This window comes from Haliotis rufescens, unplaced genomic scaffold, assembly GCF_023055435.1.
Source record: "Haliotis rufescens isolate VD_foot unplaced genomic scaffold, xgHalRufe1.0.p SCAF_7, whole genome shotgun sequence".
NCBI classification, from domain to species: Eukaryota; Metazoa; Mollusca; class Gastropoda; order Lepetellida; family Haliotidae; genus Haliotis; species Haliotis rufescens.
The window spans coordinates 9,827,050-9,844,612 of NW_025964361.1; the positions used below are offsets into that span (position 1 = coordinate 9,827,050).

Sequence of the window (17,563 nt, forward strand, 5' to 3'; positions counted from 1 at the left end):
GCCCAAAACACGAGAATGCGAGATCGCGATAATGCGAGATTTGGCCAAAATCTCGCGTTCTCGTGTTTTGGGCATATTTAGCTCGTTTCCAAAGATCGAGATCGCTGGAATGCGAGATCGCATGAATGTCCCTTATAGTATTCCATAGTTGAACGTCTATATCTAAACAAGTTGCTTATACTTCCTTAGTCCGGACATATCTTAATCCGAATTAAAGGGGTAATATTGTCCGGATTAACGAGGTTTCGCTGTGGTTAAAACACCTGCATAGAGTCATGGTTATCATAAAGTGAGTATACAGTAAACTAAGCTAAGGTGAGGCGAAATGATGTGCGTGATACCATGCCCCACTTTAACATGAATACCCCACTATTACACAGCACACTGATTCCGAACCGACCAGTCCTTGGTTTAGCCCCTTAATGCCGAGCGCCAGACAGGCTAACACGTACCATCATGTAACGTTTTTTTGTTACGAGGCGGGCGGGGATCGAACCCCTGACCTTCCCCTCGCCGGACAGACACTATCCATTCGATCACGAGGGGTTTATAACTTGTTATACCACAGCTGAAATATAACACGACTGTATGTTTTAGTAATTCATCCATAACGACCACTTGGAAATTCTCCGAAGCCTGACATGTGCGCTGATGTGCGGTACAAGGTTCTTCTTCCACCACCACTCGAATGTTTATAAGATAATCGGCAGCTGAGTCCTGGCATGAAAACACAATAACAGCCCAAACTGGGCAAGGACTCATATTTTCTGTAATTGTGCTTCTTGGTTCGTCGGGGGCACAGGTGGCCCAGTCGTCTAAGGCGCCGCGATTCGCTGTGCAGAGTTGCGTCCCTTGGGCACTCCAGAAACCAATAATTGTGGGTTCGAATCCTGGTTCGCCCAAATTATGTTTCTAGGTCTGACACGCCATACCCGTGCTCGTGGGTTTCACCGAAGTGGTAAACGTCTGAGACCTGCATCACTTCGGGCTTTCCCCTCACATTAAGCTGACACGTCGTGATATAACTGGACTACTGTTAAAAGCTGCGTTTAACCCGACTCACTCACTCACTCCAGCTATGTTACGGCGGCGGATAAATAATAGAGCGAGGAAAACCAGTGGCTGATAGCAAGAGCTACGATCAACACGTTACGATGACATACAATTACAAGGATACACATTGTCGACATTCTATTTGTATTAGTCAGGTCTTAGACTAGCTTGGGCTTTGGGGATCTCTTCTACCCGGAATCCTCGTGGATAGTCAAATATGGCCGGGGTGCTAGGGAACTAGCCCCTTGGTTGATTGCGTGTCATCGTTGATCATCCGCGATGAGACCGCCTCCGTGGTCTAGTGGTAGAGCGTCCGCCCGGAGAGCGGAAGGTCCGGGATTCGATCTCCGACGGCGTCATACCAAAATACGTTAAAAGATGGTACTTGTTGTTACCCTGTCTGGCGCTCGGCATTAAGGGGCTAGAACAAGGACTGATCGGCTCGGAGTCCGTATACTGTGTCTGAGTGGGGTATTCATGTTAAACTGTAGCATGGTATCTCAGTGAGCTAGCACTATAAATCGGCATCAGTCCGGACAAGTACAAGCAGCCATACAAACACACACACACGGACATGCACGTCGCTATATAAGTGTATTTACTAATAATCTTGGGCGCGACGTTAAACCCCATTTCACATCACCTCACCTCACCTCACCTCATCCGCGATGATCGTTGCTCTTAATATCAATCACTGATTTGTCTGGCGTTTAACAACAAACATACAAAACAGAGCATCAACCCGATGCAACTCCGTTCTTACGATAGTCTATTTGACCATGTCTGGCCCGGAATTCCCACGGGGTTGAAATTAACAACAAAGAAGGCATTTGTTATTTGGGATTGCAAACAACTGAAAGTGACAAAAATGATGTCCGATGCGGTTCCCTATTTGCCTTGTACCATATGTTCCCGTGGGTATTTTTCAGGTGAAGAATTGACTTGCCTTTGCATGTGTTCGCGAACGACTATTTGAAAGTGATTCATAAACACATGCTCATGATATAGTCGGAATCGTACAATCGACTCTGTTTTTGGCAGAGATTTCGTACGAATATGTAAAGGATTTTGTTGCTTTTATTTAAATGAAATGAAAATGTTATTAACGCTCTTGTGGTCTAATCTGACGGGCGTTTGTTTCAGGCGGATCCGCTACATGCCCGCCACGGAGCCCATCAGGACCAAGTTTATGTACAGCAACTACATGTACACTCTGGCCGGCTACGTGGCCGAGCGGATGACGGGGAAGTCGTGGGAGAGTCTGGTCGAGGACTACATCCTTACCCCCCTCGGCATGCGCAACAGCGGCTTCATCGACAGACTTTTCAACTTCACCAACTTAGCTTTGCCAGTCGCCACGAAGCACGGGAAACTCACCAACCTGGACCCCATGTTACTGCAGTGAGTTGCCACACTTTTACACATATTTACACATTTACGTATATTAACACACATTTACACATATTTACAAATTTACACATAATAACACACATTTACACATATTTACACACATTTACATATCAATTACAATTGCCACAAATCACGATAACATCCACTATATAGCATCGGGGGCACGGGTGGCCCAGTCGTCTAAGGCGCTGCGATTTGCTGTGCAGAGTTGTGCCCCTTAGGCATGCCAGAAACCTATGATTGTTGGTTCGAATCCCGGTTCGCCCCGATTATGTTTCTAGGTTTGTCAGCACCAAACCCAGGCTCGTGGGTTTCACCGAAGTGGTAAACGTCTGAGACCTGCATCACTTCGGGCTTTCCTCCCACATTAAGCTAACACGCCGTGATATAACTGTAACACTGTTAAAAGTGGCGTTAAACCAACCTCACTCACTCACTCCACTATAGCATCAAATACAACAAGTTGTCCCACATGTAACCTTATATTTGTGATGTGTCATCGAAATATTAGTTGAAACAAGTCCTAACTTTTGTTTATTATTAAATATAACAAATAAATAAAGGTACACTCATATAGTTTGACGAAAACCCAATAGCATATGTTTAAAAGGTACCCCTATTGTGTCGCATTACATTAAAACAAATAAATTTTTTAAATAATCAGCTCAGTTTCCTGCTGCGAGTACTTACATAAAGTCGGCATGGCGGAGGCTATAGACTAAGTATACTGTGTAATCTTATTTGTGTAAGATTTGCTCATTTTTTAAATTGTGTTTTGTAATCTTAGTTCTGTTTGATTTGCAAGTTTATTTATAACCCCGTTTTGCGCGAACAGGCCAGGTGTTATTCAGTATGACTAGCTGCAGGTGTTTCTGTTTAAGACCGATTCACCAAAGTAGAAATTGTAAACACAATATTCGTCCATATATACAAAGTAAGCTGTCGCAGCGCAGCGCAGAGAGAAATATAATTTCAGTTTGTAACAGTTATTACTGGGAACGGTATATGTATAACAAGTAATTTGCGGACGATATTCACAAAAGAAATTAACATTTAAGCCACTTTATTAGTTCATCCCACAAGCAAATTAACATATGGGCCATTTATTAGCTCATCAGAATAAGTTTTTTGTATTTGTGTGTTTGTTGTTAAACGGCGCACTCAGCATTATTCCAGCAAAATGGCGGCGGTCTGTTAATAACCGAGTCCGGCCCAGACAATCCAGTGATTGACATCATGAACATCGATCTACGCAATTGGGGTACGATGACATGCATCAACCAAGTCAGCGAGTCTGACCCCCTGTTATTTACATACCGCCGTCATATTGCTGAGTGCGGCGTTAAACAGCAAACAAACTCAGCGGTCTGTAAAAATTCAACCAGTGACTGAAAACATGAGCAGCGATCCAGGCCAATGAGAGATTTTGACCAGCAAACCCTCTTTAGTCGACTCGGGGCGGTGGGTAACCTTGTGGTTAACGCGAAGACCTGGGATCGATTCCCCCCATGGGTACAATGTGTGAAGCCCATGTGTGTGTCCTCCGCCGTGGAATTGCTGTAATATTGCTAAAAGCGGCGTAAAACCATATTCACTCCCCGAGTTCTTCCCAGAATCCTTACATGAGCCAATCGTAATTAATTACACCGATACGACATTATGTCAAACCCACCATAACGCAAATGTTTTCGATAACGGTTATCTAGAGTCCGAACAACTAACACAACTATTAAACATATTTTCTCACGATACATTTCCCAATAATAATTGGACACAAATGGATCGAAGGCAGAAATAGATGTCATCAAATCTTCTCCGGATATTGCACGAAAAACTGACAATTAGTTGCACGAAATTCCTGAGTCAAATACATCAAGATTACATTCGTGTGGGAGGCTTAACGAGATAGAATTATTCACGCCGTGTATGCGGAAATAGCAGAACATGACACCAGACAGGACTGAGAAGCTGAGAATATGGTCGGTGTGGCCTGTGTAAGGGGTGCAACGAACGTCCTATTCAAGTCGGCGCCCACATATCTTGTAGGATTCCTGGAAATCCTTTGATACTCTCATGGGGACAGAAACAGAATCAGTGCCAATGACTTTGTGGAGCTATAACAAATTCGATAATGCATGTACAGTAAACTACGGTTATAACGAACTCAAAGGGACTACTAATTTTAGTTCGTTATAACCGTATTTCGTTATAAGCATATATACAGCATAACTCCAGCATATAGTCGGGACTAAAAAGTTAGTTCGTTATATCCGTTAGTTCGTTATAAGCGTGTTCGTTATAACCGTAGGTTACTGTATTCACAAAAATAGCAAAGAAAGAGTGAGTGAGTATGGTTTTACGCCACTTTTAGCAATATTCCAGCAATGTCACGGCGGGGGACACCAGAAATGGGCTTCACACATTGTACCCAAGTCGGGACTCGAATCCGGGTTTTCGGCGTGACGTGCAAACGCTTTAACCACTAGGCTACCCGACCGCCAAGCATAGAAATAAGTCGGGAAGTGAGGTTAAACGCCGCTTTGAGCTGTGTTTCAAATACGTCACGGCGTGTCAGCTTAATGTAGAATAAAGCGACACAAGTTTACCATTTTATTGAAACACTCGAGGAGAATTGATCTGACAACCTGACACCATAACCGAACCCAAGACCGCAAGAAGACGTAACTATGCACAGCGAATTGCGGCTTAGTCATCGATACCCTTGTAAAATAATGATTGATCATGAGTGAGTGAGTTGGGCTTAATGTCGCTTTAAACAGTGTTTTAGTTATGCAGTTCAGCTCGTGAGATGTTTGACCGACTCCGTGGTCTAGTACGCTGGGGAGTTACGCTGAAGCTCTGTCTTGGTCGTTTCTCCACAACCGTTGACCGCCTCCGTGGTCTTGTACGTAGGGGAGCTGATGCTCTGTCTTGGTCGCTTCTCCACAACCGTTGACCGCCTCCGTGGTCTAGTGGTAGAGCGTCCGCCCGGAGAACGGAAGGTCTGGGGTTTGATCGCGTCATACCAAAAGACGTTTAAAGATGGTACATGTTGTTACCCTGTCTGGCGCTCGGCATTAAGGGGCTAAAAACAAGGACTGGTCGGCTCGGAGTCAGTATACTGTGTCTGAGTGGGGTGTTCATGTTTAACTGCGGCATGGTATCTCAGTGGGCTAGCGCTATAAATCGGCATTAGTCCTGACTAGTAAAAGCAGCCACACACACACACACGCACGCACGCACGCACGCACGCACGTAACTCTCATGGCGACAGAAACAGGATCAGTGCCAATGACTTTGTGGACCTATAACAAATTCGATAATGCATTTACAGTAAACTACGGTTATAACGAACTCAAAGGGACTACTAATTTTAGTTCGGTATAACCGTAATTCGTTATAAGCATATATACAGCATAACTACAGCATATAGTCGGGACTATAAAGTTAGTTCGTTATATCCGTTAGTTCGTTATAAGCGTGTTCGTTATAACCGTAGTTTACTGTTTTCACAAAAAGAGCAAAGAAAGAGTCAGTGAGTATGGTTTTATGCCGCTTTTAGCAATATTCCAGCAATGTCACGGCGGGGGACACCAGAAATGGGCTTCACACATTGTAACCAAGTCGGGACTCTGCTTTTATTCACGTCAAAAAAAGATAGTGTAGTCGGTAATGTTCTAAATTGCAAATTGCATATGAACTAACCTACAAGCAAATCACAAGGCCGCATCACTTGTTGGTGTGAATAAAATCAATATGTACAATAAAGCATGTTGTATAACTCAGTGTCAGACTCGCCGTACCTTTCTTTATCGTACTGAAACCATAACTGGTTTGTCACAGGCCAAGATGCATATTTATCATATAATGGGTAGGTTTCTCGGCAGGATAAAGCCAACGGATAAAAACGATATCCGTTGGGATCATATGCGGATAGAGATGCAAATATCAAAGGTCAAGTAGGGACTACTTTCACTGTTTATAAACAAACATGGCGTCGCCCTCGTCATTCGGCGGTCGAGTCAGAACTAACCATCGGGAATCTGGATAAACTACAGAAATAATTGCTATCATTATCAAAAGAACGGTCTAATATACTGAAAATCAGTGTCTAACTGTGACGTCGCGAAGGCATTTTATAAGTTTTGGCAAATTTGGAGAAACAATTTTGCGAGGGCACGATGCCTAGCCAAGCGGGATCAGTAGCCATATCTGTGCTTGTAGACCTCTGCGGCTTGAAACCTTCTCCACAAATTAAAATAGTTGGATTTGGCCGAAATATGTTTGAATTGTTACCTTGTTTCGTTTTGTCGCTGTGTGTACATCTGACTACACTTCTTAACGTTATGACAGGACAGACCGACTGTCAACAACGTCTGACCGTGGCCGTGACGTCTCGTAGACTAGGTTTAGAGTAGCTTCCCTTTGACAAAGGGCAGTTACTCTAGCGGACAGACCGATGGATTGCCGTGAAAGGCAATTGTTGTTTTGCGTTTATATGTCGCTTCGCCACTGTATAAGAAACAGATTTCAGTTGGAACTATATTGGCTACTGTCACTGTCCGACTGACACATCACTTACCCTGTGACGTAATAAATATTAAAGCGCGCATTCCAGGAAAACTCGCAATGCTTCGGTAATGTTTATGAGAGAGGGAAAGCGATTTTGAAGCACAGAATTAAAGAATGACATTATATGATAAAGAGGTTATCACGCTTGTGTATTTGGGGATGGTAAATATCCTGTATTAGGAATAAACACTATGTATTTAGCTCGCCAAGGCTCGCTAAATACAATGTTTATTCCTAATGCAGGATATTTACCATCCCCAAACACACTCGCGTGATAACCTCTATATATTGGGTGAACCGCTTATATCCGTGGTTTTGTTTGTTTGTTTGTTGTTTAAAGCCGCACTCCAGATATTCCACATATATGACGGGGATCTGTAAATAATCGTGTCTGGACCAGACAATCAAGTGATTGACATCATGAGCATCTATCCACGCAATTGGGATCAGTGACATGCATCAACCAAGTCAGCGAGCCTGACCACCCGATCCCGTTAGTCGCCTCTTACGACAAGCATAGTCGCCTTTTATGGTAAGGGGGTTGCTGAAGAACTATTCTACCCCGGATCTTCACGGGTTATGGTATATATAACGGTAAAGGATAGAAATGGTACCAAGTGGTTATACTGAACGCTGCCTGTCCCTTACTCGCTTCCTCCACACCCGTTCACTGTGGTCGTCACAGCATTCCGCTTCAAATACAACATAAACACACGTTGTTTGTCATTTTACACCGTCAACAAATTATTTCTCCCCAGTAATATCTAGAACAAATAATATTTATCAAAAATCCATTCCTTGTGTCTCCTGCAATAATATTGTTGCTTGTCCTGAAAGTTGCGTTAAGATGCACCCGGATTGGAAATGTTGTAGAATTGATGCCCATAAACCAAGTGGCGTAAGGATGGGACTAAATTGGGTTAGGGGTCAGGCTCAGTGGTTTGGTCAATTTCTTTGTCCATGTTATATTATCTATAGGCTTCAGTGATAATGATGGAATGGCCTGTGAAGATCCAGGTTAGAATTGGTCTTCAGCATTCTTCAGGTCACGGTGGCACGGGTGGCCCAGTCGTCCAAGGCGCCGCGATAGACTGTGCAGAGTTGCGTCCCTTGGGCACGCCAGAAACCTATGATTGTGGGTTCGAATCCCGGTTCGACCCGATTATGTTTCTAGGTTTGTCAGCACCATACCCGTGCTCGTTGGTTTCACCGAAGTGGTAATCGTCTGAGACCTGCATCACTTCGGGCTTTCCTCCCACATTAAGCTGACACGCCGTGATATAACTGGAATACTGTTAAAAGCGGCGTTAAACCCAACTCACTCACACACTCAAATTCAAAAACGGATCTGTTGTTAGCCACGCTGACTTGGTTGACGCATGTCATCGTGTCTCAATTACGCACATCGATGCTCATGTTGTCAATCATTGGATTGGCTGGTCCAGACTCGATTATTTACAGACTGCCGTCATATAGCTGGGATGTCGCGTGGCGTTAAATACTAACAAACAAACAGAAATCGTTGGAATAAACTGTGTAAAGACACACAAATCGTGTTCAAATGGGGTATTTTACGATACTTCTTTTACGTTTTCCTTAGCGCCGTTCATCCGTGCGGTCCAGCAGGGTCCTTGTACTCCACAGCGGCGGACATGGCCAAGTGGGTGCAGCTGCTCCTTAACAACGGCAAGTCTGACCAGGGTGACCAGGTGTTTGACCCCCGGGTCATAGCGGAGACCCAGGAACCTGGCATGGCGGCTCCGGTTCTTCAGGACAATCTCAAGCGACCAACGTTCCCTGTTGGAGATGTCCAGATGTACTATGACATGGCATGGGTCACGTCTCTGTATAGAGGTAGGTCCTCGTTATACCGATATACATCCTCGTTATAAAGAGGTTTGTTCTCACTATACAGGGAGTTGTTACAGAACGCGTCGGTCGAGAAAATAGTTGATCAAAATCTCTTTATATCGAAATTAGCGGCTCCGTGGTCTCGTGTGTGGAGGGTCTGCCCGGAGAGCGGAAGGTCGGGGTTCGATCCCCAGCGGCGTCACACCAATGCGCTCGGGATACGATAAGGACTGATCATCTTCCCGAGGCAAGGGAGTTAACTGACTAAAAAAGTCCAGTTACTATCCTTGCCGAAATAGGCTGGAATCATGGTATATAGTCCAATCAAAATCGCGTAACGAATCGTAAACTACCTTGGAGATTTCGGTCGATTGCAGGATTTGCAATGCATGTGTACCGCTACTAACGTAGCGCATTCTTACAAAAGTTTGCACATCGGTTTTTCGATTCATACCTCAATGAACCGAAATAAATCCACAGTCAATCCTTATTTGAATGACGAACCAAATGTACTAGGCTATCTGTCAATAAGTCCAGTTTGGGATCAAGCAAAGACTCTTTTGGAAACTGCTTCTTGAACTAACCTTGACTAAAATATGGCACGAATCAAAGAAACATGTGAAGTATATTCATAATGCGCCTCCACGATGTAAGTTGAAAATTCTTATAATGCGGGTAGATGAAAACTCTTCATGTCTTAGACAAGCACCTGATCAATCTCGCACGTGCTGGGGATGACAGATTAACAATAGTTATATGACAGAATCGTCTTTTGAGTAGTATATTATATCCATTTGTAATTTTACTGATGCACCAAAACTGAATCGATTGGAATGTAGTGTCTCCGGGCTAATGGCGTCCGGAATGTAGTGTCTCCGGGCTAATGGCGTCCGGAATGTAGTGTCTCCGGGCTAATGGCGTCCGGAATGTAGTGTATCTAGACTAATGGCGTCCGGAATGTAGTGTCACCGGGCTAATGGCGTCCGGAATGTAGTGTATCTAGACTATGGCGTCCGGAATGTAGTGTATCTAGACTATGGCGTCCGGAATGTAGTGTCACCGGGCTAATGGGGTCCGGAATTTAGTGTATCTAGACTATGGCGTCCGGAATGTAGTGTCTCCGGGCTAATGGCGTCCGGAATGTAGTCTCCGGGATACTGGCGTCCGGAATGTAGTGTCTCCGGTGTAATGGTGCCCGGAATAGTGCTAATGGCGTCCGGAACGTAGCGTCTCCGGGCTAATGGCGTCCGGAATACGGAGTCTCCGGGCTAATGGCGTCCGGAATACGGAGTCTCCGGGCTAATGGCGTCCGGAATGTAGTGTCTGGGGCTAATGGCGTCTGGAATACTCATTCTCCGGGCAAACGGGTCCTGATAACCGTTCTTCGCTGACCTGGGGGCACGGGTGACCCAGTCGTCTAAGGCGCCACGATACGCTGTGCAGAGTTGCGTCCCTTGGGCACGCCAGAAACCTATGATTGTGGGTTCGAATCCCGGTTCGCCCCGATTATGTTTCTAGGTTTGTCAGCACCCTCCCCGTGCTCATGGGTTTCACCGAAGTGGTAAACGTCTGAGACCTGCATCACTTCAGGCTTTCCTCCCACATTGAGCTGACACGCCGCGATATAACTGGAATACTGTTAAAAGCGGCGTTAAACCCAACTCACTCACTCACTCACTCTTCGCTGACCTTTAATCCATGTCCTTTTCATTTAGGTTTCAAACTGGTGTGGCACTCGGGAGGCATCATCACACACTCATCCCGCCTCTGGCTCTTCCCGGACAAGAACGTCGGCATCTACGCTGTGGTCAATGGTCCACAAAGTCACACCAAGTCGCTTGCCCTCAGGGCTATCATGAGCTACGCCGCTGATATACTGCTGGGCGAGGACCCTTGGCTCAACACATCCACCATTTGTTCCTACCCAGCCCCGTGGAAGGAAGGGTTCGAATCCGCCAGCCCCCCTACCGTCACAGACACTACCACCGTCACTGCCCGACCTGCCCAGGACTACGTGGGGTCGTACTACCACAGAGGGTTCGGCGAAATACGGGTGGAGCTGAAAGAGGATGCTGCAGACACCCTGCGGATGACGTTTGGGAGGTTTGGGAAGATGAATCTGTATCCACAGTCGGAAACAATGTTCCACGGACGCTACTATGGCCCGCTGTGGTTCATGAGTGATTCAGACGACCAGTTCCAGCCAGAGATTGTGGAATTCGTGAAAAATAAAGACAATAGGATATCTGGTTTGATATATTCCATAGATACCCAGTACAATAGTACAATGTTCAGTAAGGGGTCGTATTATCCCTTGGAGACACTATCAACATGGACGTTTGCTTGCCCGCACACATCAAGTGCATCAGTGCATAGCTTCTCTCGTGGACTTTTGATAATAACAATTTTGTCAAGTTTATATTGTCATCTCCGGCAATGTGTATGACATGTGTATGCCGATCCCGAGGGCGAGATTTGGGCAGGGTCGAGGAAGGGCATGGGTGGGGTCTGGTGGGATGGGTGTGGTCGAAACGATGTTGTTGGAATGGGGAGAACGATAGGTTGCGTTTGAATGGGGGTGGGATTTGGCGAGAAGGGCTTAGTAGTGAGAATAGGGATAAAATGAGTCGTGTATGATTGGGATTGGGATCGGGTGAGCTAGGCTCAGATATAGGATGGAATAAAATGCGTTGGGGATTAGATTATATGGGATAAGGTGTAGAAATAGTGGTGATGATGAAGATGAGTTGGTTTAGGGTGAGATCATCTTCCCGAGGCAAGGGTGTTAATTAACTGTAAGAGTCCAGTTTCCATCCTTGCCGAACTAGGCTGCAGATATGGAGTTATATTTTGGATGAACTAACGAGTCTATGCATAGTCCAATCAAAATCATGGAGCGAAATCGACATCCAGTTCGTAAGCAACATGGATTTCAACGTGCAGATTTCGGTCGACTGCAGGATTTGCAAAAGATGTGTACCCTCAACTAGGCGATGACACATATTTTCCAAATCTTTTCATGTTTTTAATCAAGGTGCTCACGTTAATTGATCCACTTCGCGATATAACACCCGTTTTTTTACAATATAGATCTTGATTATCGATCAGATCGTCTTGACTGGGCGCCGCCATTTTGTTTGAAGCCAATGCATGTTATATGAGAGGTGGAATCTGATTGGTCAATAGAAGGGGCATTGAAGGGACATAACCCGTAATAACCACCTGTTGCGCTACGATCGAGCGTTGCTGTCATGCTGACCAGTCACTAAGGCGCGGCAAGTACATGTGAAGAGTTGCGCCCCTTAGCCGTGCCAGGATCCAGTGATCCGATTATGAATTTTGGTCCGTCAGCACCATATCCTTGCTCGTTGGTTTCACCACAGTGGTAAACCTCTCGACCCTGCGTAACGTTGGGTTTACTTCCATGGTAACTTGACATATCGTTATACAAGTGAGTGAAATAATGTTCAATACAACTTTTAACCCATCGTACTCACTCGTATATTTGTCGTAAGATAGCACTATACGATAAATGTGACCACATCAAGTCCTGAATAACTAAACTATTTTATTAAAGAAATTACATAACGACCACGATAACCATATATTTAATTGTCTTTGTAAATTCGGATGGCCTTGGTAACCTAGCAACCTGAACATTATTATCACCTTGACATTCAGTTTGACCTTGACATACACATTAACAAGCACGTACAGAGTACGCTAAACATTAGACTTAGTCTGGCGTGTGGCTCTCAATGACTACCCAGACATCCAAGACCTGTCGACGTATATATGATCGAACCCAACCCTCTATACGACGACCCATCTAGGTTCGAATCCCAGATTCTAAGACTTGCGTCCTTTCCGCCCACATTAAGCTGAGACGTCGTGATGAAACCAAAGTATACCAAACCCATTCGCTATACGACGATACAGGAGAAGAATCTTCATCAACTAGATTCATAATGTAGCATATTTGAAAATTAAATCACTTCTTGCCTGAAAAATATCAAAAGTGTAATTTGGTTAATATCGTCATCATGTTGCTGAAATGACTTTCGCAACAATCCAATATTTAGAATATGACTCTGATATAATATAGTCGAACCTCGTTTCCTCAACTCGACATATTTTTTTTCTATACGTTGACTCGAGATAAACATGTACTGACAATTGGGATATAACTCCAAGATACCTTTAAATTAAGATATTTTGGAAAAAAATGCGTATAATAGTTTTTAATCATTTTTTATAATAATGTTCATTTACACTTCGCTTCTTAGTAGCCGAATATGACTTGACTACTTTCTCTTTCTGGAGCTCCGGTTCTCTCGATGTGTTCGAGATAACGAGAGTCTATGTACATCTTTCTTCAGCTCTTCTCATGTGTATATATCACACGTAGTGAACGATGCCATATTGGATTTCTATATATACTGGACAAAACAGTTGGGGATCATAAATATTTTGGTGGATTTTTAAATTTGAAATTGTGTGCTCACTCTTTTCACACAAAAAGGTTCCCCTAAAAATATTAATGATTCCTTACTCTCTTTGTTCAGTATATTAATTATATATATATACACATTTTGTTTGTCGCACATGCTAATCTATATTCATGTACATACATATTGTTACGCTTGTATCTATAATGTTTAACAGCTGTTATAGTTTGTCAGTCACCCAGTTCATTTAGAAATAAAACATACCCCATACTAAACCGATGAGTAGTCTGTAGATGAAGATGAAGATGAAGATGGATACAAAGCATCTTACCACAGTAACACTTTCGTAGCGACGATGGCAAATATTTGCTTCTCTTTCCACATTGCTTATCTTGGCTGATGAGTGGTGATGTTCTAAACCCCCAAATTGCTACCGTAAAGTACGGTTATAACGTACTCAAAGGGACTACTAAATTTAGTTCGTTGTAACCGTAGTTCGTCATAAGGATATATACAGCATAACTACGGCAAATAGTCGGGACCAAAAAAGTAAGTTCGTTATATCCGTCAGCAATATTCCAGCCATGTGACAGCGTTCTGTAAATAATCGAGTCTGCACAAGAAAATCCAGTGATTGACATCATGAGCATCGATCCACGCAAATGGGATCGATGACATGCACCAACCAAGTCAGTGAGCCTGACCACCCGATCCCGTTAGTCGCCTCTTACGACAAGCATAGTCGCCTTATATGTCAAGGATGGGTTGCTGAAGACCTATTCTAACCCGGGTCCTTTTGTTGTGGACATAATGTGATGTGATAGAGGTATATCCACAAGTATATTAGTCATTTGACCAAATTGTTCCGCTGCGACAATAAGCAGGGTCTGTGGCCTTCAGAAAATGAACCAACTTGAAGACGGCGTAGTAACAAAGTACTTGCAGAAAAATGGCTTAAGACCAAAACCGTCCTTGAAGAAGTACAACACTACGGAAGGATGTCCCTCCCTCTGCCAGTGTAATGTGGTGGGCACAGAACTAAAGCTCGTCGGGGAGAGGCTTGAGGGCGACATCCGTTCTGGAAGGCGTGTCAACCCAGCAATACCAGACATGATCCAGAGAATCACGATATGGTGTCACCGACCGACGAATGACACTTGTACAGATGGCATTTCCAAGGAGAGAGTACATTACATTATCAAAGAAACTTCGTCAACGAATAGAGTATGCGCTCTTTGGGTGCCACAGCTTCTGACATCTGATCAAAAACGCACCAATATGACTTGTTATTATCTAGGTCTGTTTGAAGCTGATCCAGAAAGGTTCTTGCAACGATTTGTGACTAATGATGGACCCAGGGTTAATCATTTCAAGCCCAAACAAAACATTCAAACAATGTCAGCATTCGATATCACCACCACCAAAGACTGTCGGAAAAAAATAACTTCAATGTCTTTTGGTCTTGTCTTTCTATGTGAAGCTCAGAACTTATCAATTAACCCTGATAAAGAATTATTATACTTAATACTTAATACTTAATTAACCTTTTTCTGACCTAATGTTTCACATGTGTTAATAGCTCATTATATTCATATGGTAATAGCTCATTTTATTCAGTTTATAGTATTGTAATATTCCAAGTTTATGTACGTGAGGTTGATGTTTGAGTTATTTCCGATCCTGTCCTGGCTTGGTTTTACTATTTACGTGTCTCGATTTAATTCTGTTTTAATTATGTTCTCTTCCTTTTCACTGAGTTTTGGGTAATTAAAAATATTCTGATTGTAAATGTAATTCTGTGCCGAACTTGCGTTCAGAAGAGTCAGTTTATATGTGTTTTTTTAATTTCAAGCTCATGAGGTCACTTCTGTGCAAAGATGGTAATATCTAGATGAAGATGGAAACATCAATCCTGCATTGGAGCTATGGTGGTGAATGGGTCCAGGGTGGATATCGGAATGAATTAGAGATATAATACACTGGATAATCGAGGATGATCCTACAAGTAAATAGCTCCTGATCATCACTACTTTGTTTGGTTGTTTCCCGCTGCTTTGAACAGGTGATAACAATTATACCCCGAAGCTGCTATTTTTTGCGTGATAAGTCCCTATGGACGACATATAAAGTATTCTCACAGTTTCGAATAGGGTTACTGAAAATATTTACAATTTTTTTTATTAAAACAAGGCTGTTTTAAATTTCAGATAACTGGGAAGTTTTCATAATTTAAACACCTGATACTGTTATATATCTAGTGTTAATTATCATGTATTCAAAGCAGGCATCTTGGCACACGTGACCGTCAAACCAGAACAGTTAGGCACGTGCGTGGACTAACTGGCATGTGCTGTGTACACACTCACACACATATCTGTCCACCACCACATCTGGTGTTTATATCTAAATGGTTTATAATCCAGTACGTGAGAAAGTGCTAAACGTCGGTGACCCTTTTATTTGTTTGCGGTGTCTCGTGTGTAAAATGAAACAATAAAGCAGATAGTAATATGATAATGTGTGAATGAATTTTATTTTATGTCGTTGTCGGGGATATTTCAAAGTTATAATTTGAATTTATTTGAAATGCAATGATAATTTTTTATAAGAGTTTCATCGCCGCCCAGCCCATTTCTGGTGTCCCCCGCCGTGATATAACTGGAATATTGCTAAAAGCGGCGTAAAACAATACTCACTCATTCACTCATCGCCGCCCAACTCCTAAACAACCCTCCTCTCATCACAAAGACAATTGATATTGTGTACAGCGTCCTATCAAATATTCATGCTTCGTGTGAACCACGTCCGTCGATAGCAAATGTGTACAGATGACGTGAATAAAATGTGAAACTTATAATTCCTCCCGCATCGCATTTCTTAATATAATCAATGAAAATCTAATAATTAACACACGCCTATCATTTTTAAAACCAAACAATTAAATAACGTAGACCACAACAAACCGGTGCGCACGCACTAATGTTGCGGTCTCGATTAAAAATGTGACGGGTTTCAATCCTTACCTTAACTTTATGGGGATTGTATCTTGTTTGTAATTTGTTTGGCTATTTCTGTTTAAATTGTGTACATATAACATAGTTTGGTTGCAATGTGCTATTATTTTGTAGGCTTGTAATATAATGTAAAAAATAAATATGTGGAGTAAATTTAATCATTATTCAAAAAAAACATACATCTCATATTTATCCCCTTCACAACTCTAATTGGGTGTGAAAACAACAAGGCATTTCACATTGTCTTGTGTTAAAACCTCACATCTTTAGAAAGCTATTTGGGAGTCATTGTGCTTCAAAACACAATATGATTTATAAGAACCTCATCACAGTGAACACTGACCTAGAGTATACATTAGTGACGGTTTGAGTGAGTGAGTGAGTGAGTTTGGTTTAACGCCACTTTGAACGGCGTGTCAGGTTGATGTGGAAGTGAGTATGGTTTTATGCCGCATCAGGCAACATTCCCGCAATACCACGGCGGAGACACCAGAAGTGGGTTTCCATATTGTACCCATGTGGGGAATCGAACCCGGGCCTTTGGTGTGACGAGCCAAAGCTTTAACCACTAGGTTACCCCGCCATTCCCTTAATGTGGGAAGCAATCCCGGAGCGATGCAGTTGTAGCGGCCATAAGAATTTCGAGGCCCGTGGTTTGTTTGTTGTTTGTTTGTTGTTTGACGCCACCCTCAGCAATATTCCAGCTAAACGGCGCCGGGCTGTTAGCAATCGATTCTAAACCAGAAATCCAGTGATTGACGTCATGAACATCGATCTACATAATTGGATACGATGACATTCATCAACCTAAACAGGAGCCTGACCCCCCGGTCCCGTTTACGCCTCTTGTAACAAGCATGGGTTGCTGAAGACCAATTCTAACTAGATCTTCACGTGTAAGCTTACGTGGTAAGGATGTCATCAGTGGGATGATTCCACGCCCTGCTACATTGGTCAACAGAACGTACGTCACGGGCCGCATACTACGGCACTGGACCCTTAGGGGATCAAATCTGAAAGATCGCCTCCGTGGTCTAGTGGTAGAGCGTCCGCCCGGAGAGCGGAAGGTCCGGGGTTCGATCCCCGGCCGCGTCATACCAAAAGACGTTAAAAGATGGTACTTGTTGTTACCCTGTCTGGCGCTCGACATTAAGGGACTAAAACAAGGACTGGTCGGCTCGGAGTCAGTATACTGCGTCTGAGTGGGGTATTCAT

The 17,563-nt window shown here is 43.5% G+C and overlaps 1 protein-coding gene across 1 annotated transcript in view; it reads left to right on the forward strand.

Annotated features, from left to right (window-relative positions):
• Window positions 1-13,609, forward strand: part of LOC124113218 (putative beta-lactamase-like 1) — a 55,319-nt gene extending 41,710 nt beyond the window's left edge. Inside the window, exons 3-5 of the mRNA XM_046473496.2 lie at window positions 2,197-2,454; window positions 8,636-8,889; window positions 10,602-13,609. Coding sequence (XP_046329452.2) covers window positions 2,197-2,454; window positions 8,636-8,889; window positions 10,602-11,332 — 1,243 coding nt within the window. The 3' untranslated portion in view covers window positions 11,333-13,609. The remainder of the gene's footprint in view (window positions 1-2,196; window positions 2,455-8,635; window positions 8,890-10,601) is intronic.
• Window positions 13,610-17,563: the final 3,954 nt, after the last annotated feature.